The sequence below is a fragment of the Cryphonectria parasitica genome (genome assembly GCF_011745365.1).
Source record: "Cryphonectria parasitica EP155 unplaced genomic scaffold M406scaffold_1, whole genome shotgun sequence".
NCBI classification, from domain to species: domain Eukaryota; kingdom Fungi; phylum Ascomycota; class Sordariomycetes; order Diaporthales; family Cryphonectriaceae; genus Cryphonectria; species Cryphonectria parasitica.
Window position 1 is genome coordinate 473,123 of NW_024468909.1, and position 25,737 is coordinate 498,859.

Below are 25,737 nucleotides of genomic sequence, written 5' to 3' on the forward strand. Positions count from 1 at the left end.
ATGTTCCAGCTGCCGCCCGACGGCGGAGAGCTCTGGCCGTCTATGCAGGTGGTTAAGATGGATGCCAGCCTCCTTACTGCTGGTGGTGGCTGGTTTCTGAAAGGAGACGGCGAGCATCAGACGACTCACCTGATGCCAGAGGATTGTTACACAACACGGCGTATGCAGAACGGTCACGACCCCATCAACCTCTGGCGTGACCGTGTGGACCCCAGGTCCTACGACCCTCTTATGCACAAGTTGGCAAAGGCCATGCTGCAGATGCCCAAGCTCCAGCGATTGAAGCTGGAGTTCCCGAACTGGTATAGTTCATCGTCTCAGGGAAAGTGCCCCAGCCTGGAATACTACCTGGAGACGCCTAGTATTAGAACCAGAACCAGCCCGCGCAAAGCCTCCGTCTGGATCCTAGACTGCAACAGGAGTGTGTACTGGCCATACCCAGAAACGGGGTTGTTTTGGGAGATCCCAGACCACATCATGGCCGCATACCGACAGCTGGTCAAGGACGATAGCATCATCCAAAGAGTACGATACCGTATTCAACTGCCGAGTGGGCGCTTCCCGTGGCTTTGGGCATGATAAGGTTCTTGTCATCGTCATCCTCGTCGTGTGTCGAGCGTGGACGGGATCCGAAATGTATCATCACGACCAGCGTTTGAACCAGACACAACCTTACATGGTGTTAGCGTATTCCTTCCAAGTGAACAACTTGCACGCCGGAATGCAGATTATTACAGTCCAAAATACATGAATCATCAAGTCCAAATAGTTCTCACACCATCCGCACAAGTGAAGTTCTCGTGATTGCAATGCTCAAACCGGCGCTTCTAGCTCGCAGGCCAGAGGCTCTTAGCCCGTGCCCTTGACTTTTAGATATAAAAATTAACCAGTTATTAGACTGACCTAACATGTATAGTGTTCCTTTTCCTGACCTGTGCCAGTATTTAAGTGCAGAGTTTTCCCCCAATGTAATCCAGAAAAGGCTCACCTTCTCATCCTTCTCGTTCTTTTCCTACCCAAGTGCGAGCAATCGGCGCAGGCGTTCCTACTCAATACTCTCTACAGTACAGACAAGACTCACATCAACCAAGTCACAAGTTGTAGGGCCTCTTTCCAACACCGCCATGAGGTTGTTTCTCTTGATGAGCAGTTGCTGGAGTGCCGTGACTATCACAGCAGCTCAGGCAAGAAGTGTCGGGCCCCAGCTCGGAAACACGCAGGCTCCTCTCTTCCAAGGATGGTATGCCGACCCAGAGATCCGCGTATACGACGGCGTCTACTGGATCTTTCCGACGACCTCGATCCCCTCGGGCCACCAGACCTACTTTGACGCCTTCTCCTCCTCTGACCTTGTCCACTGGACAATACACCCGTCCATCCTCACGCCGCACGAGATCAGCTGGGCTACGGACAACCTCTGGGCGCCGGCGTCTGTTAGTAGGAACGGGAAATACTACCTGTACTTTAGCGCGAACGGCCTGCGGACGACCAGGGAGACGGCGGGTATTGGTGTTGCGGTGGCCGATGCACCGGGCGGTCCCTACCGAGATGCCCTGGGTGGTCGCCTCATCGATTCGGTCATCAACAACGCCAATCCGATGGACCCTGACGTGTTTGTCGACCACGATGACCGGGTCTATCTGTACTGGGGCGGCACGGCAGTCAACGTCGCTCTGCTGGACGACGACATGGTCAGCTTCCTGCCCCTACCCACCGGAGACAATGACGAGGACCACGAGGAAGAAGAAAATGAGGACGGCAACACCAGCACCACCGTCACGATCAACGAGTACATCAGGGACGTCACACCCAGTCCCACGTTCGTCGAGGGCACCAAGGTTTTCCGCCGCGGCTCCGTCTACTACATGATGTGGTCTGAGAATGGCTACGGCGACCCCACGTACCAGGTGGCGTACGGCATGTCGGCGTCGCCGCTGGGGCCGTTTGGCCGGGTGGGCGTGGTGCTGCAGCAGGAGCCGGGGGTGGCGGTGGCTACGGGCCACAACGGCGTGGTGAACGTTCCCGGGTCGGATATTTGGTACATTGTGTATCACAGACGAGCGCCGGGGGAGACGGATGCGAATAAACGGGTCGTGGCTCTGGAGAGGATGTATTTTGATGACGGGGACGGGACGATTCGATCTGTGCAGGTCACGGTCTGATGTCAGTATGCATGAAAGAAGCACGAAAAAGGGAGGACAAGGGGGCCATGCGGGGAAGACGATAGGAAAAGACATAATTACCGGTTTATGCGTCCTGGAGAGAGGTGGAGGAAGGAGGAGAAGAAGAAGAGGATCCCAATGGAAATAAACTTGGGAATATCATGTTGATCACATTATCACACACGCATGATTGGATGACATGCATGGAGACACGGAAAGCGGCAGATATCAAGAAGGCGCAAGTGAAGGATCTAATCCTCACTATTTTTTACTACTCTTATGCGTGCAACCCTGTGGTGTGCCTGGGAAGGTGGTACGGCCGGTGTATAACGATGCTCACAATGATGGCCTCGCTCGTCTTCGGCACGCGATCTTGGTCTAGATACTTGCATACGGTTCGGTCACGTCGGAGGTTCGCGACTCCGAATAGACCGAGTTTCCTTGTTGTGTTGTGATTGCACACCCTTTATTGTGTAGGATCATTAGTCCTGGGACACGTGCTTGATATGAAGGGGATATAGTGGAAGGGAGAGAGAAGCGATGTTGCACGTGGGTATTTGTGTGCCCTTGGGTGTATACTTTGGTTGAATAGGTACAATGTGATACTTGTTGTCGTATTGGCGTATTCCTCACTTGGCGGTACAATCTTGGTAGCGGTCAGTTCTAGGAGGGGGTGTTGCAGCACGGGAAACGTCGATCGTGAAGTTGTATACGTCTTGCGTACACCTGACTTCACATTCTATCCTTGCTTCAACCAATATATGTATGGTTTAATATCAATTGAGTGTGAACTGCCGAAACAATGCAAGTATATGAAGAGCTCCCTCGCTTGCCTTACGCTGTCGTCTCTGTAGAGATGGTCCAGGTTCAACAACATTACATACTTCCACCTGGTGGCTCTTGAAAGAATCTATTAGCTGGCATAATCAATTACTTCAGAAGAGGATCTATAGATAATGGACATCTCTTTGACAAACGTTCATCTTGGCGGCGTTGCTCTGCTTCTGGCAGTAGGAATAGTACGCCTATGAATCCGGTGGTTAAAAGTATTGACAGAGACAAGTCATTTGTTAACTCGAGGACCACACACAGTTTATCATCAAGAGCCTTCGAAGTCCTCTCAACAAGATCCCCGGGCCATGGCATACGCAATGGACGGGGTTGGTCTCGAGATATCATTCATGGAAGGGACACTTGCCCCCCTACATACACTCCCTTCATGAGGCATACGGTGAGTACCTCTTCTGCAATAAGCCATGGAAAATACTTTCTCAGCCACTCAACCCATTCAAAAGATTTATAAAAATACATTTGCTCACTCACTCACTCATTCGAAAACTCCTCCCTCTCTAGGCCCCATCATCCGCACAGGACCCAAAGCAGTCTACATTGCCGACCCAGCCGCCTACCACCAAATGACCAGCGTCAAGAATGAGTTCCTAAAAGAACCGCAGTTCTACTGGGCCCTCCACCCAGGCATCTCCAACGTCTTCACCACTGTCCGGATCGACGTGCACCGGCACTTCCGCCGCCTTCTCGCGGCCGGCGTGTCCGACTCTGGCCTCAGGGCGTTTCACAAACAGATCGAGCCCAAGCCTCGCGCGGCCATTGCAGGCATGCAGGCAGAGATGGAAACACGGGGGGCGGCGGATGTGGCCAAGTGGTGGCATCTTATGACTTTGGATGTCATCTCCGAGCTGGCTTTTGGTGAGACGGCCGGGCTGTTGCAGCGTGGCGAGGTGAATTATTTACTTCTTCGTCTCTTCTCCTGCTCCTTTTACATTTGCATAATTACATAAACTGTATTGATGTTCAGTCTCTAACCGTGTATACCAAATAGAAAGACGAATTTGCTCGAGACCTAGAAGCCCTGGGCCGTGCCGCCTCCATCCGAGTAGTTCTGCCCGAGCTCACCTGGTACCTGATGCCCCGCTTCCCCATCCCGCCCAAGTCCGCTGAGAACGCAAGACGCCTCCGCCAGCACGCCTCAGAAGCCCTCCGGCGCCACCAGCGCCTGACAGAGAACACTCCCGAAGGCGAGGTGCGGCCCACGCTGTTCTCCAAGCTGTACAAGGCCCGCGACGAGGACGCGCTGTCGTTTGAGAACCTCAGGGACAACGCGCAGGTGTACATGACGGCTGGGACGGGCACGACGGCCACCTCGCTGACCTTTCTGGTCTGGAGCGTTTGTCGGCGGGAGGATGTGCAGCGCAGGCTGGTGGCCGAGGTGCAGGGGCGGGTTGCTGCGCTGGCTGCTGCTGCTGGTGGTGGTGGGGGCGAGGACTTTGGCTACGAGGATATCAAGGACCTGCCGTACCTGAACTGTGTCATCAACGAGACGCTGCGGCTGTTTAGTGTCGTGGCGGCCGGGATGCCTCGTGTCGTGCCTTCAGGCGGTGCTACGCTGGTTGGGCAGTTCGTGCCCGCGGGGACCACGGTTTTGGCACAGTCTTACACGCTGCATCGTAATGGGAGGGTGTTTCCGCGGCCTGAGGAGTTTTTGCCTGAGAGATGGGAGAATCCTAGCAAGGAGATGAAGGATTCAATAATTGTCTTTGGCGGTGGTTCGCGAGGTAAGTCCAAATCCATGGGCCGGCCTTTCTTCTTTTCTTTTTATTATAAGGATGACCGAGACAGAGAGCTGACATGACAACGCCTTTCTCACAATCAATAGTCTGCATTGGCCAGCATCTAGCTATGATGCAGATGCGTCTTGCGACCTGTCGTTTCTTCCATGCCTTCCCAGAGGCCAAGGTTTCGCAGAGGGAGGGCATGAGCGATGCGGATATGGATGCGTCTTTCTATGTGCTCCTGTCACCCAAGGGCAGGAGATGTCTGATCGAAGCCTGCTGAGAAATGTTGGAGTAGTGACATACTAATATCGCCATGGTGAGATACTGTGTGTAACACACTGAGGATTGTTGTCGGCAGGGTGAGCTGCAAAATGTGACGTGAGCTGCGAGCAGTCGAGAGGTTGAATCGTCTTACATTAGTTCTTGTCTCTGAACCACGTTGAAGAGAAGGTCCCAGTTCGGTTATGTGTTTTCAGATCACAAACATTTGCAGTCTTTTCTGGTATTCTTGTCATTATAAACAGTCGTTACATTTAACACATATATATATACATATGATATCTCGTCCACCCTCATTACATCTCCCGACCCTGCCCCGTCAGCGGAATCCGACCAAGCAGGTGTGCAGGCGTCCTTTCAGGCCGTCCAATATACTTGATCCAAGCATACGGATCCTCAAACTCATCCTTTGCATACGTGCTCGCATCGCCCTGCACCGCCGCAGGATACTCGCCCGCCAGACCGACCACGCCCACCTCGGCCTTGTACTCCTCCCAGCACCGCAGCAGGTCCACAAACACATCACGCCTCGCCTCAGCTAGATCGCTGGTCTCCCCAGGATCATCTCGGATATTGAACAGCTCCCACCTCTGCGGGCCCCTCGGCGCAGGGACAAAGGTGATCTTCCAATCCCCGCGGCGAAGGGCTCCGGAACCGGCAATCTCAAAGCCTACTACGTAGTCCTTGTCGTGAATTTCGAGGCGTGGGGCTTGGCCTCCAGATGCTGCGATTTGGTGCAGGTAGGACTTCCAGCTGCGGCCGCGGAGGGGGGCGATGGTGTGGCCGTTCTGCATGGTGCCGCCTGGGTGTTTGTCCAGCAGTCCAGCCAGGTCGAGCACGGTGGGCACGAGGTCCATGACAGTACAAAAGGCATCCGTGATGATACCTCCTCCTCCTCCTCCTCTTCTGTCTTCTCCTCTTCCCTCCCCGGCAAGCCCAGTCTTGGGTGGTTTCACCACCAGAGGAACCCGGCAGCCGCCCTCCGTGGAGAACATCTTGTACAGCCGCGACGGCGCCGTGGCTGCTTGTGCCCAGCGACACCCATACCACACAAACGAGTCTCCCCTGCCGATATTCTCGAGACTGTTGTCGTAGTACTTGTCGATATGCTCGAGGATCCGCGGCCCCACGATGGGCGAGGCCTCATACGACGCGCCCTCGGCCCCATTATCGCTCATGAAGAGGATAAGAGTGTTGTCGTACTCGCCCGACGCCTTGAGGTAGTCCAACACCCTTCCAATGTTCCAGTCCATGCGGTCCACCATGCCACTGTACGCCTCCATCGCCCGAGCCGACTTTGCGCGCACCTCGTCGTCTAGATGCTCCCACTCGTCGACGTCCCCTGGTCCTGCCACGACAGGGTGTGGCTTGGCGTCAGGGTGCACCAGCCCCAGCTCCTTGAGCTTCTGCACGCGCCTCTGCCGCAGGGCCTCGGGACCGTCGTCGTAGAGGCCGCGGTACTTGGCCATGTTCTCTGGGGGTGCCTGGAGGGGCCAGTGCGGGGCAGAGAAGGGGAGGTAGGCGAAGAAGGGCTTTTGGAGTTCTTGCTCGGTTCTTGAGGATAGATATGACAGCATTTTGTCGGTGTAGCCGTCGGAAGAATACCAGCCTTTGGGTAGGTCCTCGACGTAGTGGTCGTCTTCTGCGTGAAGGGCCCTGGTGGCGGTCTCGAAAAACCTACCAGGTTCGTTGAATGGGTCTTGATATGCTGGCTCGTAGTCTTTTGTTGGAAAGGGTTGGCCATGGATGTCAGCGTTAGCTTTTGTTTACGTCTTCGTAGTCGCCCAGCCTCATCTGAAGAGGGCGAAATATAGAGAGAAGAAGAAAAGAGAGAGCGAGAGAGAGATGGAGAGGGCTCCTAACTGTAATGGTTGGCACAACCAGGAAGAAGGGCAAAAGACTTGTCAAACCCCCGCCGGACAGGATGATGCTCCTGCTGCACCCCAAGATGCCATTTCCCCGACATCAGAGTCAGATACCCGCCCTCCTTTTGCAAGATCTGAGGCAGGGCAACAACCCCCTCATTCAGATACCCCTCATGCCCTTTCTGGCCCCTGTGCGCCGGCGAGCTGCGCGTAAACTCCTGCAGCTGGCCCAGCCCCGCGATGTGGTGGTCCGTCCCCGTCATGAGCATCGACCGCGTGGGTGAGCATGCTGCCGCGACGTGGAACTCGGTGAACCGGAGCGAGCTGGCTTCTGCTGTGGCGAGGGAGTCGATGTTGGGGGTTTGGATCTCGGACCCGTAGCAGCTGCAGTCGCTGAAGCCTAGGTCGTCGGCCACGATGAGAAGGAAGTTGGGCCGCTTGGCCTCCGAGCTGGTTTCTTGCTGCATTGTTGTATATTTGGTTTCATTAAATAAGGTTGATTGTTGTCAATCTTTTTTTTTTTTTCTTGATTGTGTGGAGTGAACTTCTCTCATGTTTTTCCATTTCTCTCATTACTTTGAACGTAGATTCCGTATTCATTCTCTACCCCTCATTCATTCGATAACGAATAGATCATGGCTTGCGTAAGAGAGTGGAGACACCTTTCTCTTGCCTTTTAGACACCAACAACTTGTGCTGTCGAGAAAAGAGGGAACCAAAGAAAAAAAAGAAAAAAAAGGGAGAAAGAAGAAGATATCTCTATCCTCTGCTGAATTCATCTTACATTTGTCACTGGTAAATCATAGAACAAACTTCATTAGAGTTTGGTGTTTGATTAGCACGAATAGGCGTCGTGAAGGTAATCTCGTCGCGTGCTGTAAAGAAAAAAAGAGTCATTGAATTCCATATTTATGGGCTCTTTGAAAGAATAAGAGCAGACAGCATAAATGCAAATAGTAGTAGTAATTTGACTTTTGTCATCTCTTGGATAAGTATAGACCCGAGTTGCTTCATGTCACAAGACATACAAATACAACAAATCATCATAATCTTGCACTGACCACTCAACAACATGAAGTCAAACTTGATATTACGCTTTTCAAGAAGGCAAGAAGCTGGTGGCATTCTATGATCTAATTATGCATTCTAGAGTCTAATCATACCCAAAAACTCGTGACGTCGTAAATGAGAACTTCGCCCATAGACGCATTCACCACATCGCTAAGGATCCTCCAAATCATCACAACTGGCCCTGTTCCTGCTCAAACTCTGTCGTATCTCGGCATCCTCCTGCTGCCTCTTCGCATTATCCCACCCAGGCAGCTTAACCGCATGATCCAGCGCCACCGGCAACCCTCTGTGCCTCCCTCGAATCATCATGACCACCATGATAAACTTACTCCCCGTGTACCACCCACCACTAAAACTATACGACTCATTGGGCACGCCCAGCGATAACCCAATATTCGTGTAGCCAGACACAATCTCAAACATGAAATTAAACACGCTGTACGTCTGCGGATCCAGGAGCGTATGCCGCGTCTCGATGATGATGATGAGAAACAGCGCCAGCGCGATGCACCAGATGTCATGCGACAGCTGGCTCCGAAGATGCTGCGTGACAAGGCTCACCTGGCCCTCCTCCGCCGCCGTGGCTGCCACCCCAGGTGGACCCCCTTGCTTGTCATTATCAAACGAGATCACAGGGGCACGGCGCAGGTGTGGTGGCCGCGGTGTTGTGGCGGCCACGCCCACGCCCTGGAAGTTGTTCATCCTGCGCTGGATCTGCTTGCCCACAAACGCCGTCCCGCGGCGGCCCACGGCGGCCAGCTTCTTGATGGACCGGGTGGAGATCTGAGTGGTGGCCTGCGAGACTGCCGAGGTCGAGGCAACGCCGGAAAGGGGGATGGGCAGGAGCTGGTCGTGTGGGGAGAGAAGCTGGTCCAGAGAGCTGGTTTCGGATTTGTCGGATTCCTCGTCTGATTTGCTGACGTAGATTCCCAGAGAGCGCTCTTCGTATACCTATTCGTGATGATGTTTAGAGACAATAGATTTTTAGGTGTCAGAGTAGAGAGGGCCAGAAAGCTTACATTGGAGTTGCGCATTACGATGATCTCTGGGTAGGCAGAGACATACATCAGGATGACCCAGAGGACGAGCACGTCGAAATACAGGCTTGAGGCTGAGATGACGGTGAAACCTCCAGACGGGAGTGCTGCAAGGAGAAAACAAAAGACGTTAGCCTTTGCCATTTGTATGAAAACATGCAGATGAGAACTGAAAAGATTCTTTTCCCTTTCAAGGAAGTACTTACTCAAACTCTGAAACAAGGCCAGGCCTATCCTTCTCCCCACTGGGTACACTTCCAGAACAGAGTTGCCAATGCTGAGGATCAGTATGCTGACCCAGTTGACCACGCCCAAGGAAGTGCAGATGGCCACAAATGTCCAATTCGCTTTTGCTGGGAACATCAACATGAAGAGACGGCGAGGGTATTTCAGAATAAAGTCAAATGCCTCCTTCCAGGTAGCGTGTTCGTCAGCCTCGGTCGCCAGCCTGAGCATGCAGCTGCAAAAGAAGACAGTCGCCCTTATGAATGCCGGGAAAGCATAGTTGCCCGCCAGAGCCAGGATGGTAACAATCGTCAACACAAACGCATCGTTCTCATACGCTGCAATCCCGTCGTCCAGCAGAGTCATGCCGGCATTGTTGAACGACGAGATGCACAGGAAAACGCCTGTCCACCACGGGCTCTGCGCATTGGCGGTCGCAAGCTTGGGTTCTCGCGAGGCCATCCAGGCCCCCAGCGCGATGGCGCCAAAGAGCTGGAAGAGGACAAAGTAAACCGCAACGATGACAAAGAGGATCCGCAGCGCGCGGTACTCGACGCCGCCCAAGTACTCGCGCTCCTCGTCCGTCAGGTCAAAGAACTGCCCGTTCCTCCCGATCGACTTCTTGTTGGTGCGGATGAAGGTCCTGAAGTCGAACCCGTCCGAGCTCGTAGGGCGGGCATCGCTGCGGGTGCGAGGCCGTCTCCTCGTGGTGGTGTTGTTGGAGGCGTGCGAGTATGCGCTGACGGGACGGCCGGAAGCGTGCGGCTCTTCGACGGTGAGACTCTCGCCTTCTCGGATCGGGTTCAGGGGGCTGGGTCCTCCTTCTGGAACTGGGGGAGTCGGTAGTTTCTCCCTCGATGTGCCGAGTTGTAAAGCATCTTCCTCGGCGCGTTGCGTGTGCATGATGGTGTTTGCACGAGGCGGGCCCCTCGAGTTGTTGTTGCTGTGTCCCTTGGCCCGCCGAAATGTAGACATGACAGGGGCGCCAAACATGACTCCGGTCATGCCGACGATTGTCCCAGTTGTCTCGGGCCTCCTGTTCCGTTCCGCCTCCACGATATCCTCAAATCGCTGCTCAAAGATGTGCGCCCGGAACCAGATTGTGAAAAGCGATATGAGCACAGGACTGCCCAGGATCATCATGATGGCGAGGATGGCCTGCTGGCCCGACGTGAGCTGGCTGAGGTTGACCGTGTTGAGACCCGAGCCTGTGAATGCAGACTCAACGAGAAACAGGCTGTCCATGAAACTGACGCTCCTGCTGGGGTGTGATGCGCCCCAGAATATGACGGCAAAGACCAGGCCGGCGAGGATGAAGTAGGCGTGGTGCATCGTGATGAAATTCACCGGTGGCAGGTAGGGCCGTATGACGGACCAGATATCCGCCATCTTGCTGACCAGCCTTTGGCGCTGGGCCCCGAGGCTGGGCCTCAGTTGCTGTGGCATTGTCACTGGTGGTGCTGGCTCTGGAGCAACATCACTGGGCCGTAGAATCGTGACGACGAAGCCAAGTGTCAATTATATCACGGTGTGAGGAAGGCTGTACAAGAAGATTGAAGGGCAAGCAGGTGCTGTGTACATACACACTCTTCTTAATGAGAAATGAAGAGCGCCTCCCAGATTGCACACAGATCGTGGATGGATTTTGGGACCACTGTGGAGAGAGCTCGCACAACCAACAGCAGTGGACTTGACTTCGTACTTCATCTTGTTGGCCTCAAACGCTGACAGGGACCCCCAAAAAGACAGGCAATGCATTGGGAGAGCAGACAGCCAAGGCCCAAGAGACAGGGCAGCGGGTCTCACCCGGTCCACTCGTTAACAATTGACACCTCACACTCCCCCCTTGGGGCCAGGGTAAACAAAAAGATGGGGCCATGTCGCACCGCGTATTTCAGCTCCCTGGTTCAGTTAGGAGATCGAATTTTGGGACTCGCATAATCATCGGCAATACCGAGTGTAATCATGTGAGACATTACTACCACAACTGCTCAGAACTTACATGAATCAAATCTCAATTGGTGATGGATAATGTTTGCTAGATACTGCTCAGCACAGCGTGCGCAAGATCTGTTGTTGGGTGGGTATATAGAGGCGGTACACAAGCTCCAGCGCAAAGACGGATCATTTTTGATAGCAGCAGCACTGTTCACCCCCTTCCCCGATCCTACCCCCGGGGGCCCACTGTTATGTGCTAGATAGCAGTGGTCGCAATTTAGTATGTCTATTCTTGTCAAAGATGAGAAGACAAGCCTCCCAAAATCGAAGAGGAAAAGGGTATAACCACCCAGACTTAGTGATGATCAATTTATCAATATTCAGGTATATATGAGCTATCAAACCCTTGTATCAAGCACTTTACAGCCATCAACTCTAATCAATGCTTCCCTTCTGTGCGAGTTTGACTGTCAGACAGCTATATAATCAGCCTTGCTGTCTCACGCCCCTCTAATGAGAACCACTGGCTACGCCACATGACTATTGAATGCTCGGATCTTCTCACAGACGATCAAAGTGAAAGAGTGCCATCACTCTTAAAATATTTGAAAGTTTGAGCCTATGTTAAGTCATCACTAATATCTGGGCCTGAACTGCACTTCGTGTCAATCACTACTCTTATAGATTGATAGCTCGTTCTTAATATCTAGGACTTACACTTCGACAAGTAGGTTTTGATGTTGAGCTGTTCTGATGTACTCAATATCTTTTACTTTACAGTGTGCTTCAATCCCCAATGAATGGAGAGTGGTCATTTCTTTACACAACAGTTAAAGTGATATATATTGGTTGTCCTAGCCTCCAATCACGCAGCGTAGAAAACCAAATCGTGTTTGGCGTACTGGCACAGCAGACTTTGCGTGAACACGTCTCAATCTCGTGGAAGGAAATCTGAAATTTGCCTCATAAATTTGGGCCTTTTCTTCTGACATTATTCGATGTCCAAGACTTGGATTTTAGCCTTCTGAAATATTCTGTCGCTCCTGTTAATCCGTATGAAGCCCAAGCGCCTGTAGCGGCCAGTCTTCGAGCTCCGGTACAAAGCAAGCGCACCATACCGCTGCCAATCAGATTTACAGGTTTGTATACACGTGATTTTGATTCGATCTCCATCCTGGAGTTCCTCCAGAGTTTGGGCCTCCTCCCCACGAGCCCGGAGTCCTTCCAATCCTTCATAACCACCTTTGTAATCCGGGTTCACGAAGAAAATCGTGCTTTGGTTGTCGTGGTCAGATTCTACTGGTATGATTCGTACCCGCCACTCAGGGTAATTGTTGGTATAAAAGACTTCCCCCCAGCCGTCGATAACGGGACCTTCAACCGTGATGTAGCCACCATGTACACGGCCGAAACGTCCCGCGCCTCTGAACCTGAGACAGTCCTTGACGAGCTTTATTGTCGAAATCGGAGAAGATACCACACTGGGATAATCATAATTTATTTTTTTAGGAAAGGATGCCCACGACCAGGAAGGAGCTATGTACTTCGCTTCCTCACGATCTCGACTGATTGTTCTCTCGAAAGGTTCGGGTTCCCATAGCAAATCGACATGTAGGTGTGATTTCCGCAACCCGCATAGATACTCAGTATCTGAATCGTCGTTGCATTTTTGTCGCGAGAAGACTTGCTGTGCTATAGCGGCAATCGCTGGTAATTTATCCAGAGGTTTAGTCAGTTGCAGACCACTGTAGCTTTGGACAATGTCTTGCCACGTCTGGGTAAGATGCTCCGAGCTACCGTTCAAGAGTGCTCCATACTGTTCCTTTAGATTGGGGTCCTCTCGAGAAAGGGGAGATTCGAAAGATTTCCCTTCCGACGTGCAACAGGAGAAGCAGTCAAAGATCAGTTGGGTTTTGGTGAAAAAGAGAACGCGCGGTGCGACAAGCCGCTCCTGATAGGCCCAGCCTCGTCTCAAAAGACTCCATCCTCGAGAGAACCATCCGCGATGTGCATGAAGAAATTCCCAGTCCTCGTCAACGAGCCGGAAAGCGAAAACGGACGACCTGCAGCCCCGAAACATGATGTCGAAGAGATGTTGCTTTCGTAAGGCCTCCTTAGAAAAGAGCCCTTCGCCGCAATTTCTAGCAAGCAGTGCCCCGAGTGTGATGTAAGCATTAGAGTAGTAGTTAAACATGCGGGTGCATTCCTGGTTCCAATCGGCCTGACCATCCCCTTCTTGTATTATACACATCGAATCGATCCATATGTATTCCAGTCCAAGGTTGCGAGTGAATATTATTGCTTCTTTGAAAGTCTGGGGAACCTGCTCCCAGTCGATCTTGGTGAACTGCTTGTCGTGGTTGCCGGCTGTGGTTAGGCATGGAGGTTTGACATCACCCCAGCAGTAACTGAGGGCCGAGTATCGAGTTTCAGGCGGCAATTCTTTGCCGTATCGCAGCCTGACACCGAAATGCTCAGGATCTTCTTGAATGAGGATAAGGCGGGTTGGAAGATCCTTGTTTTCCGATTGAAATTGTTGACAGTTATGCTTATCGATGCATTCTTCAATGTGATGTTTGGCAAGAAGCGCTGCGAGACAGGACCGATCCAAAGTTACGAATAATTCCGATGGGCAAGAGTCGACGGAGTAGAAGAATGGGTACACTGTTTCAATTGAAGGGACTTATTGATAGAGCGTGAGAGGTGTCAAATGATTTGAGCTCTTTGTATCGAAGTGTTCATCCTTTTCCTGTTTCCTTGGTCGCAAGAGGCTTCTGCATGCTTGTCCGAGATTGGTGTCTGGGTTCCTGGACGGGGAGGAGGAGAGGGAGGGGGGATATTTTGCCTCCTCAGTGGCTTGCATCAGATGCAACGTGGGAGTCCCTTAGTGGTAAGTAAGAAATAAAAAATATAAAAAAAAGATCCGGGGGGAGGGGAGGGGGGGGCACCATTTGTCATCACTGCAGAAGAAGAAAAAGGCTTTGTTGACACCAGCTGCCTGTCCCCTTTCAGGCAGCATTGGAGTGGCTTCACCAAGCCCGAATGGGTTAAGGCACAACAATCAAGTTACATTATCATTTGCATGCATATGCATAGCCACAGCAAGTGACAAAAGTATTGCAGTCCTGGGTCGTTTGGTCAGACTCGGCAGCTGAGAAAGAATTCATCTTCTGGCCGGTCTGCTAGCTTTCGAACTTGAAGTCTTTCCTACTTTTTCTGCATGAACTCATCTTTACTGCCATTTTCATATGTCACTCACTCTTTTCTCTGTCTCTTTTCTACGATCCATCAGCCCATTTAGTACCTTGGCACACATGTCATTACATCGACTACTTGAAGAATTAGCTAACAGACTTATGACAGTACTTGGAAAAGGCACTTTTGTCAAAGTATGATATCCCCATGCTCTTGGATGGTTATGTGGACTCTGTATCAATCACAGCCTTGTAAGTTGATAATGTCTAATTACCAATAGAACATCGTGCTACAGGCAAGGATACTCGAGTACACATTTGACAGCGTTATTGCAACAATAGACATGCTAGGCTTTCTTTCCGTTCTGCAGCATACGTTAGTCCCGCGAGATCTACTGAAAGTGATCATTCTTTTTCACAACAGCAGCAACACTACTAATTACATGTCGTGGTAGCACCTCAATATATAGACCAATTTATTTGTTGTGATATCAGCACAGCAACCCGGCTTAAGCATGCCTCAATCTCATCCACCATCACATCTTGCCGACACCAACTAAAGCAACCCAATTCTGAGCATGTCTTAGTGGCCTCCAGAGATAACACCTCGGCTGCGACCGGCCAACTACAGTGCACAAAAATGCTTTTAGTCAACTTCCCCACAGTCAAAGGCTCCACGTCGATCTGGCGGAGGTACGCTTGGAATAAACTAAGCAGCGGGCAATGTATGACGAGTGGCGAGTCTCTCTCACTCTCCTCTCCTTTCTTATCGCTCCTATAATTATTCCCACAGTCATTCATGCCCTATTCCTGAGACCTCTACTCTCTCATCAGATAGGTTCCAATCAACACTATCATCCGTCTGGTTCATCCTCACCTCATCTATCAGAATGGCACCCCACGCAGACACTGCCACCGAGGAGCAAGATGAAGAAAGCCATACCTCGATAATAGCACCGCTGGAGCCTGGCCTCTCTGACCAAGCTGCCAAGCAGAAACGAACCCAATTTCCTTCGTGAGTAGGACTTGATGGATGACAATGGCCGGCACAGCGGCTGATTTGATGGACTTGTTTTCTAATCGCCACATCGACGCAGAATTCCCAAATTCGAGGATCCTTACGAGGAACGAGCTTACTGGAAGGGTCGCCTGGCCGCGGCGTTCCGCATCTTTGCCAAATATGGCTTTGACGAAGGCATTGCCGGTTCGTACGCCATTTAGACATGTGCATAAAGGACTCGCTGATCTTGTTAAACTGAAAAAAATGGAACAGGCCACATCACCTACCGTGATCCTGTCGAGCCCGACACGTTCTGGGTCAACCCATTCGGCACAGCCTTTGGCCTCATGAAAGCCTCGGATCTCATCCGCGTCAGCGAAGAGGGCAAAGTGATCGAGGGCGGAGAAAACCGCCTCCTCAACTCGGCAGCCTTCATGATCCATTCCGCGATCCACCAGGCCCGCCCCGACGTGAACGCCGCCTGCCACAGCCACACCATCTACGGCCGGGCCTTCTGCTCCCTGGGGCGCAAGCTCGAGATCATCACGCAGGACGCCTGCGCGTTCCACGACGACCACACCGTGTACGAGTCGTTCAACGGCATAGTCCTCGCGGCGGAGGAAGGGCGCAACATTGCGCGCTGCATTGGCGACAAGAAGGCTGCGCTACTGCAGAACCATGGCCTGCTGACTGTCGGCAGAAATGTGGACGAGGCCGTGTTCTGGTTCGTGAGCATGGACAAGTGTTGCCAGACGCAGCTGCTCGCTGAGGCGGCGGCGGGTCCGAGGGGCGAGAAGCCGATTGTCATCTCGGATGAGGATGCCAGGTACACGTACAAGACGATTGGGACTCATTTTGCTGGGTTTTTCAGCGCCAAGCCGCTTTTCGATGTGATTCATAAAGAAACAGGAGGAGATTACCTCGGGTGATTGTTTTTACAGGACTCTGTTGACTTCGAAATCATGATCCTGTTACGAGTATCCATCCATCATTCATCATTATATCTTACACGGCTCCAAATCATTCATTCTTGCACCCAAACATCATTCGCACCAAGGAAACACACTCAAAACCCTCCACCACCCCCGCCTCCATCGGCCCCTCCCGAGTGACTCCCGCCTCCCACATCATGACCTCCCCCAAAATGAAATCCGTCGTGATGGCTCATGCCGTGATGACCGTGCGAATGAGACTGTCCGCCATATGCATACTGGTTTTGTTGATAGGAGCTGGTACCTGCAGCGGCTGTGATGACGGCTGCATCACTTGAGTCGTGCGGACGAGATGACTTTTGCATTCCGTACTTGTGTCTGTCGCCGTATTTGCGCGCCGGCCGCGCCGCCAACTTGTTGTCCTCCACGTAATGAGACTATGATTATCGCCATTAGAAATGCAAACCAGAACCAAAACGCAAAAGAGAAAAGAAACTTACTTACTTTGCCAAAACACATCTTGGATCCAGACACCCGAAGAGAAAATAATTATCTTCTTGCAAGGATCCACGGTCAATCTTATGCTTTTTCAGGACGGCCCGGCATGCTTTCTTATCATCAATCTCATCCCAGCTCATCGACCACGCCACGTGATCCTGACTGCCATGATGTGGAACTGCGCCCCCTGAAAAGGCACCCTAGACATAAGCAAGCTGATACGCGCCAAGTGGGATGAACGCGGTCAGATTCCGCATCTCATTGGCTTCCTTGCTTCCTTTGCTCAAGACGTCAGCCTAGGCTCGTGGCTGGAAATGATGGTGGTCAGCTCGTAGCAGAGTCCAGCACAGCCACCGTGCGTGCCCTTCCGCAGTAATGAATACGCGTCATTAGACTTTCATATGGACACAGCCCCGAGGAGGCACGTGGAAGTCATCAGGAGGGCTCCAGAATGCACTCATAACCCACGACGTCAGAATTCTTGAATGCCTCATGCTGCCGTGGCAGGACCAATGGTTGGTGGTGGTTGCAGATTTCGTGATGTTTGGCGACGAGGTAGTTCAGGTGCCATGAGATCAATTACCAGCACTGGCATCGAAGATTATCATTTCCAAAGATAAAGTGCTATAACCTGTGAAACGGTCTATATTAGAAAAAGATGTGAGCAATCAAAGTTCACGTAGTTTTGTGCTGATGAAAATAAGGACTATTGAATGGCTCCAAGTCTAATACCGTCGTCGAATATCGAAAGGTTTAATATGATTCTCTTCCGTAAATTTTAATACCGCAATTTGAGGCAAGCCACTTGACAGACATGGAACAATGTTCAAAAGAATTTCAATCTGTGTCTATGATTATGCTTCAAAATTATATGAGTCGCCTGGTCCTTGCACGTACGCCTCTCACGGCGTTGCAGCCCAAGCCATCAGCAGAAGTGATTATTCGACGGCCCTGGGGACCTTCTGTAGCTAAATAGGAGAACATCTCATCTGCTCGGTGCCTCTTCTGCCGTTGGCTGAAGACCGCAGTAACTATTCAACCCGATAGAACCTGCACTAATGCATGTCACGGCAAAACTTTGGTAGTATTTTCCCCGCGTCTTATGAACAAGGCGTCGTTTTCGCTTTCGCAAAGATCCCAGTTATATGCCGGCATATAAGAGACAGATCAATGTGAATTGAATCGGTTGTCTGAAGACACTTTCTCATGTGGCGTATTCAGATCATATGTAAACATGCACCGGTCTTGCTGAGCAATCGTGTCTTTGGGTTTCAAGGTAATACATACCGGCCTATCACTTGCATTAGTTGAAGCCGGCCCAGTGAGGCTTCTTGAAGCTTTCTCAGATATTTTGCCGCCATGGCTCTGAGATCTGCCGCCCTCCTCCTCTGTTCCCTCCACTTTGCCCTCGGGACTCCACCAGTTTCCCAGGTAGCCTCCAGGCAGACTCCGAGCTTCCAAGACCAGTGCTTACAGTTCGATCCCGACACCGCTGGCATCGCAAATGCCACTGTCACAAACCACGCCTTCATCGGAGCAGGCACAAGCATCACCCTGACCGGCAACGATGCTTCTTGTGCCCAGACCAGCCAGACCGTGCCCGTCGACTTGTGTCGAGTTTCCCTGCAGATATCAACCAGCAACCGGTCTGGCGTTGTTGCTGAGGTCTGGCTGCCGGAAGATTGGAACGGTCGTCTGGTCACTACTGGCAATGGAGGTCTTGGTGGCTGTGAGCAGTCTCTCCAAAACTGATTTCTTTCATATGGTATTCAGCAAGCTCTCACTGACACTGTGTATCCCTAAGGCATTGACTATGCAAGCATTGCATACACAAGCCAGAACGGCTTTGCCAGTGTGGGAACGAATAATGGACATAATGGGACCTCGGGCATCCAATTCCTGAACAATGCAGATGTAGTTACTGACTTTGCATGGCGAGCGTAAGACCCCAGGTTCTCTATGACTCCGATGGATTTCTCAACGCCCAGGGCTGACAAGTTATTCAATTAGTGTGCACGTAGGTGTAGAGACAGGCAAGGCAATGCTCTCACCCTTCTACGGCCAAGAGGCCAACAGATCCTACTACCTAGGCTGCTCCCTGGGGGGCCGCCAGGCCATCAAAGCTGCAGACATGTTCCCCGACGACTTTGACGGCATCTCAGCAGGCTGCCCGGCGGTAGATTTCAACAACTTGTACTCATGGCGAGCCAGCTTCTACCCGACAACCGGCGCCAACGGGTCAGCAAATTTCATCCCGACAAACGTGTGGGAGACGACCATCCACGACGAGGTGCTCCGGCAGTGCGACACTATCGACGGGGTGGCGGATGGCATCATCGAGGACTCGAGCCTGTGCCGTTTCGACCCGGACGCCCTTCTTTGTGGAACAGTTGTAAACAGCTCGGCGTGCCTCACTTCTGCGCAGGTCGACATTGTACGCACCATCTTCAGTCCTTATGACTGGCAGAACGGCACACTGTTGTACCCTGCCATGAATCCCGGCAGCGAGATCCTGGCTGCTGCTGGACTGTACGATGGCCAGCCCTGGGCCTTGTCGGAAGGGTGGTTTCGATATGCCGTCTACAACAATCCAAGCTGGGATCCTGCGAATTATTCCTTGGCAGATGCTGAGGTGGCAGACGAGGTGAACCCAGGCAACATTCGCACGTGGCCAGACACGCTGTCCGATTTCCAGAGCAGAGGAGGCAAGCTCATCATGTACCACGGCGGCCAGGACAACCAGATCAGCAGCTTCAACAGCCCCCGGTACTACGAGTATCTGAGGGCAGGGATGAACTATTCCACCGACCAGATGGACGAATTCATCCGCTTCTTCCGCATCTCCGGCATGTTCCACTGCGAGACGGGTCCTGGGGCCTGGGTGATTGGTCAGCTCGGCGGGGCCGCAGCCCAGGGGCCCTTTGATAGAGAGCACAACGTCCTGGCCGCGCTGGTGGCATGGGTCGAGCAGGGTGCGGCGCCTGACACCCTCACGGGGACCAAGTATGTGAATGACACGGCCAGCGCGGGCGTGGACTTTGAGAGGGCGCACTGCAGGTGGCCTCTGAGGAACACGTACCTTGGGGGTGGGAGAGATCCCAAGAAGGCATTTAGCTGGCGGTGCCAGAGGATCTCGGAGGCTGATGAGCAGCTTGGTGCTTCTGGAAGGGAATCAGCTCGGGACGGAAACAGTACCGCGTGTGAGGCGACGTGATAAACGTTATGCATGTGACAATATTGATTGGTAATTGATTGTTGGCCGCCGTACTCACTTTTGTGATGATCAGTATTGTTTTAAGCCTGTATTTTAACTCAAAAGAACCAGTCTCGGTCATCAAGAAATCACCAAGGACAAATCACCTCTCGCAATTATACTTACAATACCCATAATGGGTGAATAATCACTTCATGATTCTATTAGAGTGGAAAGCGACAACACGACGAAGAAAATGGCATCATCCAAAATGATATCCTGGCGCAAGTCGCGCTTACTATGGCGCGAGGTACGTGTAATGTGCACGAGGTGTGGCAGTGAAACGACACCGTGCCACAGAGCAGACACATCATTTCTCCTGTGCAATGTAAACTTGGGGAACGTGGGATCGTCGATCCCCGTGGCAGTAAAAGCATACAGCCCCCCTCCCTGAGCTGTTGGTCAGCATGCCGCATTGCGTCACCTTCATGCACGATGCCGCGTTGTGTTGAAACGTCGTCGTGCGAGAAGTATGTGCAACCCTTGGGATCTTGATTTCAAATGTTGCTCTTGATAATAGTTGCACAACAAGTCGTCGATATATATTTAGTACCGGCATTCCCAACCCAACATCTAAATGGTGAATTTTACTGGTCTGGTATCGATCACCTCGAATTACAAGTGAACCGTCGCATCACGATATTGTCATCATATAGGATTCGTCGCCTAGTTTGGTAACACCAAGAGAAAACGCAGCAATGTCTCTCTGTGTAATTTAACCTGGCTGCGCGTCCCCTTTGGTTGGATTGATGAGGAAATCACTGACCAAGCACCGTAGACAACTCTGCAGCCCGAAGAACAAGAGTCCTTGGAGTCCTCAGTCGGCATATCCAGCCCCGAGCTCAAACACCAAGCCTCGTTTCCCCTGAGCCATGAGAATGCAGAGAGGGTGGATCCATACGCGCAACATCATCTACAGGAAGGCAGGGCTGGGTGCTTCAAGGCGGCGGAGGACAGCAAGGACAGCCAAAACAAGACGGTGAATATTGCTGGTTCAAAGGCTGGGTGAAGCTTTTATGAAGAGGCAAGAGGATTGAACAGTGATATATGATTCATGTCTATCGTATTCTGTTATAGCAATTTTGCTTCTTTACTGACATAAAATTTGAAACACTCACTAAACTGCCCACCCTCGTGAGCCTACGCTCATGCTCATTCTGCTTTGATGAGATGACCAAAATAATCCTTCAAAAAGTATGCCGACCTCTTCGCGTACCTCGTCTTCTCAGGCGACTCAAAATCAACCCAGGTAACACCAAACCGGTCCGTAAACCCAGCGGACCACTCCCAGTTGTCAGTAAACGTCCACCCAAAGTAAGACTTGATCACAACGCCCTCCTGCGACGCCCGCGCCACAGCACTAAGGTACTTCTTAAAGAAGTCGATCCGGTGCGGGTCTTCCAACACATCATCCGGCCCCTTGGGCTTCCAGCCATGCTCGCCCTGCGCAGTGGTGCCGTTCTCCGTGATATAAATCGGCGTCTCGTACCGGTCCCAAATCCACCTGAGCAGTTTCGCCCAGCCCCATTCTGCCGTCCTCAGCCAGGGCGTATCACTCTCGAGCCCACGGCTTTTCCCGGCCTTGTTGGTGTCTAGTATCTCGACATTGCCCTTGTGGTCGTTGATATCAGCAGGCTGGTCGCCGCGGTTCTTGACAAAGAAGGCCGTGTACGAGTTCATCCCGTAGAACTCGCTGCTCCCCCTGATGAGTTTCTTCTCCTCGTCTGTAAAGGTCGGCAGCCTGTCGCCCAGCTGTGCACGCATACAGGCAGGGTAGTCGACCTCGTCGCCCTTCCCGTACAGGGGATCGGCATACCAGGCAATCTCAAACTCGTTGGCCCGCTGGGCGGCCTCGACATCCTTGGGATCATTCTCGTCCCATGGTTCCGCCCAGTTCCCATGCAGCGTGATCATGATGGAACCCTTCTGCTCTGGCTGAAACTCCCTCTTGTACAGAGCACACACGTGGCCGTGCGAGACGAGCTCCGTGTGCGCCACGATGAAGGGCTCCGTGCTGCTGTCGCCCTCCTCGTTCCTGTCGCGGAAACTCGACCGCCCTGGCGCGTGGACCCCTGCGGCATAGCCAGCGAGCGTGTACACGCCAGGCTCGTTGTAAGTAATCCAGTTCTTGACCCGGTCGCCAAACCGCTCAAAACACACCCGCGCGTACCGCACAAAGTCGGGCGTGTACTTTTCCTTGTCCAGCATGCCGCCGTACCGCTCCTCCAGCGCCTGGGGCGTGTCCCAGTGGAACAGGGTGACAAAGGGCACGATTCCGTTCGCCAGCAGCTCGTCGATCAGCCTGTTGTAGTAGTCGACGCCCTTATCGTTGACGGGGTCGTCTTTGCCGCCCAGGGGGATGATCCTGCTCCATGCGAGTGAGAAGCGGTACGCCGTCACGCCGTAGTCTTTCATGCGGGCCACGTCTTCCTTGTAGAAATCGTAGGACCGCACCGCGTCCTCGTTGGTGCTTCCGTCTTTGATCCGCTTGGGATCCTGGTGCCATTTGTCCCAGATCGAGATACCCTTTCCGTCTTTGTTCCAGGCCCCCTCGACCTGTGCAGCCGCTGTGGCGAAGCCCCAGTGGAAGTCGGGAGGGAGAGAGCCCTTGAGGGCTGGGTCGAAGTCAGCAGTCGAATAGCTCATAGTGTGTGTGTTGCGCTCAGCCAATTTACTATTGTTTCCACCTGAGGCAAAAGAGATCCAGTCAGGAAGATGTCGAAGAGCAGGAGAGATGAACTAAAGAGAAAAAAAAGAAAAAGTCAGGTGGATGGACAGAAAAGACGTCAGCGTGAACGAAACTCGAGACGTGTGGCACGCCGTTCCGGGGTCCACCTGGCGCCTCCGTGAAGGCCGTACAAACTTGTCCGAAGGACGCATCGTTCCTACAATGGGTGCCGACCTGGCCCCGTATCACGTCTTCATTCGTGGAAATGAGTAACCTCGGCGGGGCTGTGACCGACATCGTTTAGCTAGATACCGGGCCATCGTCGGTTGATATTGTGGAATGGTCTTTTTGCCAGACGGGGACGCGGCCCGTTGATGCGGCACCACTCTAGGGTCTGTGGGAGAACCCTTCTCCCAATTATTTACTTTGTTGATACATTAGAGACAGAAGATATCGTTCGAAGAAAAAAAACTATTAATCGGAGTATTGAAAAGCTATCATGCTTTTTTTTTCTTCTTCTCTCTCCATCAGTATACCTTCATATTGTGTTGTATTGGGAGGTGTAATCTCAAATTCATCGACAGGTCTTTTACTTGTTGAGGGGAGAATCTTGCAATACATATGATGATGGCCACATTGAGTCACTTACAATTCAACCATTGCCAGTTCAAATTTCATAATACTGATATTTCAATTTGTTTTTTTAATTCAATGTTTTTCATAAGACTGACCCAGCTCCCACGTTGTATCTCGTGCTATGTTTGAAAATCCACACCCTCGAGTGGTGCATATCACGACTCTCAACTTCCTCCCCTTCCATCTAGACCGCCACAATCTTGCTTGCCTCCACGATGGACTGGTCACAAACCAAGTCAGCAAACAAGGTCTTGAAAACAAGTTCACTCAAGAAAAATATAGGGCTGCTTACCGGACCACGCTCGTTCTGGGACACCAGAGACTCGCTCTCATACTTGACCGGCCCATCCCCGCCCTTCTTGACGTAGGCAAGATAATCCGGCGCACCAGGCATGTCCGTGTTATCAGCCAGCGCCACAGACCCGGCATGGAAGAGCTTGAGCTCCTCGCACAGCTTCAGGTCCGGCAGGTAGTGCTTCTCCCAGTGGTCGATGAAGACCACATCCAGCTGGCCCTGCTGGACGCGGCCCTCGGCGTGCAGCTTCTTGAGGCTCTCGGACCCAGGGCCCACGTGCACCTCGATGATCTTGTCCAGCCCGGCGGTCTTGATGATATCCCGCGCCACGGCCGCGACGCTCTCGTCAAACTCAAACGTGAACACCTTGATGTCCTGTGCGTCCGCCCCGTTGAACTCCTGCAGCATGGCGGCCCAGGCGATGGCCGAGGTGCCGACAAAGGTGCCGAACTCGACCACGGTCTTGGGCTTGGGGTCCAGGGCGGCGAGCACGCCCTTGGAGGTCTGGATCTTGGCGGATTTGAAGATCATGGGGAGTCTCTTCTCGGTGGCGAAGGCCTCGATATCCTGGATGAGGTCCCATGGCTTACCGACGTATTTTCCGGCTGGTTGGGACAGGATGTGTTCGCGGAGCTGCTGTTGTTGCTCTTTGGAGCGCTCCAGAATGGACCCCTCACCGCCCTGGGATACTTTTGTCAGTGCTATCTATGTTTTTGGTAATTGTCTATTTGACTCGACTCACATGGTGGCGTTTCTTTTGCTGATCCATGTTTGTTTGTTTGTTTTTCGTTGTTGTTGGAACAATTGTTCAGTGCTCTTTCAATACTTGAGCAAGAAATCATATACTCAACATGGTTTTATTCGTCATCTACGAGGAGGGCTGCTTCTGCCATTTTGTATATGGTATACCATCACGTGTGCTCGGAGTTACGATTCATGTTCCGATGCCATCATACAAAAGGGATGCCACCCACAACTGGAACATGCTGCATTGCGTGGCACTAACGACGTGTGGAATTTATGACTTGAGATGCCACTGGTCCCCTATTCTTCAGAGATGTGTTTCGTGGCAGTGCAGAGGATACTATGACACACGGATTTATGTGCCTGTGCTTGTACCTTTTCTGTTCAATGGATAAGCAAGAGGCCCCTCCCCCTGTTTTTTTTTTTTTTTTTTTTTTTTTTTTGGAGGTGGGGAGAGGGGTTCAGTGTCAGTCCTCTGAGGTGCATATTTTGCGACTCGTGAGGACAAAGCTGAGCGAGGAACGAACGGTAAACAAAAACACTACGACCATCGTAGAAAGATATCCCGTTTCCACTCGACGTGCCATATGAAAGCCATGCCCTCGTATCTGGTGCAACTTAAGGAACTCGACAACTCGTTCCATAGCTGGTGTGCACGAGTCAATTTTTTGCGAGGCAGACGAGGGTGGATATACAGTCAAGCACAGTGATGTCATCACAGTCTCTGAATAGAGGGGTAGAGGGGTCATCGGACGACTTGATGATCTATTTGTTACCTCCTCGGCGTTGGGTGTGTGTGTGTGTGCGACTCGGTGTAGTGGGTCTGCGAGGACGCCTCCCAGTCTTGCCCAGTGGCCTGAGCATGGCCGTATTCGGAGTCCTAGGCATGCTGTACTGTTGATAGGAGCCACGGATGTTAGCCTCGGTAATATTGTGTGTAAATAGCAGACCAGCAACTAAGCATCAAGGAGGCAGACAAGACGGGAATAATGACTGCAAAATGTAGCAAAGTAGCCAGTGCGTCTTGAGTGCACTTGTACCTCCTCGATGGTATCTTGTCACTTAAATACTAGTGGGTCACTGCAAAAGAAGCTCCAACAAACCACTTTGGATGGTAGCATTGCCATTTATCATGAGCAATTATTAATCCTCAGTTTGTCAGCAAAGGGGCGGTCAATAATGTTTTGGTCGATGCTATCGTGACTTTACACACATAAATTAGCCGATGGTGGTTCACTGTTTGCCCTGTGCATTTAATTAAGTATATAATTATGGGCTTCCAGCCTTAGTCTGAGGTGGCACCATTCCCACTAGTAAAACTATTATAATTAAACAAAACGCCAAACTGTCCATCTTCTCAACGTCCA

The 25,737-nt window shown here is 52.0% G+C and overlaps 12 protein-coding genes across 12 annotated transcripts; 6 read left to right on the top strand and 6 right to left on the bottom strand.

Moving 5' to 3' along the window:
- Window positions 1–579, top strand: M406DRAFT_325048 (uncharacterized protein; the record flags this gene model as incomplete). The annotated part of the gene is made up of 1 exon (XM_040919942.1): window positions 1–579. The coding sequence occupies one exon, from the start codon at window positions 1–3 to the stop codon at window positions 577–579; it is 579 nt and encodes a 192-aa protein (XP_040780505.1).
- A 563-nt stretch (window positions 580–1,142) lies between these two features.
- M406DRAFT_36090 (family 43 glycoside hydrolase) lies at window positions 1,143–2,162 on the top strand (the record flags this gene model as incomplete). Its single annotated transcript, XM_040923990.1, has 2 exons — window positions 1,143–1,691; window positions 1,791–2,162. 2 exons carry the CDS (start codon window positions 1,143–1,145, stop codon window positions 2,160–2,162), a joined length of 921 nt encoding a protein of 306 aa, XP_040780506.1.
- A 956-nt stretch (window positions 2,163–3,118) lies between these two features.
- M406DRAFT_325050 (putative benzoate 4-monooxygenase cytochrome P450) lies at window positions 3,119–5,015 on the top strand (the record flags this gene model as incomplete). The annotated part of the gene is made up of 5 exons (XM_040919943.1): window positions 3,119–3,181; window positions 3,255–3,393; window positions 3,516–3,901; window positions 4,003–4,735; window positions 4,837–5,015. The coding sequence occupies 5 exons, from the start codon at window positions 3,119–3,121 to the stop codon at window positions 5,013–5,015; spliced, it is 1,500 nt and encodes a 499-aa protein (XP_040780507.1).
- Window positions 5,016–5,310: 295 nt separating this feature from the next.
- On the bottom strand, window positions 5,311–7,346 carry M406DRAFT_335413 (arylsulfatase; the record flags this gene model as incomplete). The annotated part of the gene is made up of 2 exons (XM_040921041.1): window positions 5,311–6,734; window positions 6,878–7,346. 2 exons carry the CDS (start codon window positions 7,344–7,346, stop codon window positions 5,311–5,313), a joined length of 1,893 nt encoding a protein of 630 aa, XP_040780508.1.
- Window positions 7,347–7,979: 633 nt separating this feature from the next.
- On the bottom strand, window positions 7,980–10,457 carry M406DRAFT_86394 (uncharacterized protein; the record flags this gene model as incomplete). The annotated part of the gene is made up of 3 exons (XM_040926078.1): window positions 7,980–8,901; window positions 8,970–9,094; window positions 9,194–10,457. 3 exons carry the CDS (start codon window positions 10,455–10,457, stop codon window positions 8,101–8,103), a joined length of 2,190 nt encoding a protein of 729 aa, XP_040780509.1. The 3' UTR covers window positions 7,980–8,100.
- A 2,206-nt stretch (window positions 10,458–12,663) lies between these two features.
- Window positions 12,664–13,581, bottom strand: M406DRAFT_240483 (HET-domain-containing protein; the record flags this gene model as incomplete). The annotated part of the gene is made up of 1 exon (XM_040916129.1): window positions 12,664–13,581. A coding segment is annotated over one exon (918 nt), but the record flags the coding sequence as incomplete, so codon positions are not given.
- Window positions 13,582–14,408: 827 nt separating this feature from the next.
- On the top strand, window positions 14,409–16,375 carry M406DRAFT_354048 (uncharacterized protein). The gene is made up of 4 exons (XM_040922816.1): window positions 14,409–14,596; window positions 14,800–15,359; window positions 15,442–15,548; window positions 15,618–16,375. The coding sequence occupies exons 2-4, from the start codon at window positions 15,235–15,237 to the stop codon at window positions 16,271–16,273; spliced, it is 888 nt and encodes a 295-aa protein (XP_040780511.1). The 5' UTR covers window positions 14,409–14,596; window positions 14,800–15,234; the 3' UTR covers window positions 16,274–16,375.
- Window positions 16,376–16,410: 35 nt separating this feature from the next.
- Window positions 16,411–16,795, bottom strand: M406DRAFT_66038 (uncharacterized protein; the record flags this gene model as incomplete). The annotated part of the gene is made up of 2 exons (XM_040924966.1): window positions 16,411–16,713; window positions 16,781–16,795. The coding sequence occupies 2 exons, from the start codon at window positions 16,793–16,795 to the stop codon at window positions 16,411–16,413; spliced, it is 318 nt and encodes a 105-aa protein (XP_040780512.1).
- Window positions 16,796–18,133: 1,338 nt separating this feature from the next.
- M406DRAFT_58845 (uncharacterized protein) lies at window positions 18,134–19,918 on the top strand (the record flags this gene model as incomplete). The annotated part of the gene is made up of 5 exons (XM_040924612.1): window positions 18,134–18,205; window positions 18,251–18,503; window positions 18,579–18,714; window positions 18,785–19,860; window positions 19,902–19,918. The coding sequence occupies 5 exons, from the start codon at window positions 18,134–18,136 to the stop codon at window positions 19,916–19,918; spliced, it is 1,554 nt and encodes a 517-aa protein (XP_040780513.1).
- Window positions 19,919–20,455: 537 nt separating this feature from the next.
- Window positions 20,456–21,144, top strand: M406DRAFT_354049 (uncharacterized protein). Its single transcript, XM_040922817.1, has 2 exons — window positions 20,456–20,737; window positions 20,806–21,144. Exons 1-2 carry the CDS (start codon window positions 20,726–20,728, stop codon window positions 21,034–21,036), a joined length of 243 nt encoding a protein of 80 aa, XP_040780514.1. The 5' UTR covers window positions 20,456–20,725; the 3' UTR covers window positions 21,037–21,144.
- Window positions 21,145–21,179: 35 nt separating this feature from the next.
- M406DRAFT_32679 (family 1 glycoside hydrolase) lies at window positions 21,180–22,673 on the bottom strand (the record flags this gene model as incomplete). The annotated part of the gene is made up of 1 exon (XM_040920127.1): window positions 21,180–22,673. One exon carries the CDS (start codon window positions 22,671–22,673, stop codon window positions 21,180–21,182), a length of 1,494 nt encoding a protein of 497 aa, XP_040780515.1.
- Window positions 22,674–23,370: 697 nt separating this feature from the next.
- Window positions 23,371–24,395, bottom strand: M406DRAFT_104977 (uncharacterized protein; the record flags this gene model as incomplete). Its single annotated transcript, XM_040915122.1, has 3 exons — window positions 23,371–23,551; window positions 23,624–24,307; window positions 24,369–24,395. The coding sequence occupies 3 exons, from the start codon at window positions 24,393–24,395 to the stop codon at window positions 23,516–23,518; spliced, it is 747 nt and encodes a 248-aa protein (XP_040780516.1). The 3' UTR covers window positions 23,371–23,515.
- Between the last annotated feature and the right edge of the window lie 1,342 nt (window positions 24,396–25,737).

Bases quoted from the DNA above. Each gene is read 5' to 3' on its own strand.
- M406DRAFT_354048 (XM_040922816.1), top strand. From the start codon at position 15,235: ATGGCACCCCACGCAGACACTGCCACCGAGGAGCAAGATGAAGAAAGC. The intron at 15,360-15,441 runs GTGAGTAGGACT...ACATCGACGCAG, and splicing joins AAACGAACCCAATTTCCTTC to AATTCCCAAATTCGAGGATC. The intron at 15,549-15,617 runs GTTCGTACGCCA...AAAATGGAACAG, and splicing joins CTTTGACGAAGGCATTGCCG to GCCACATCACCTACCGTGAT.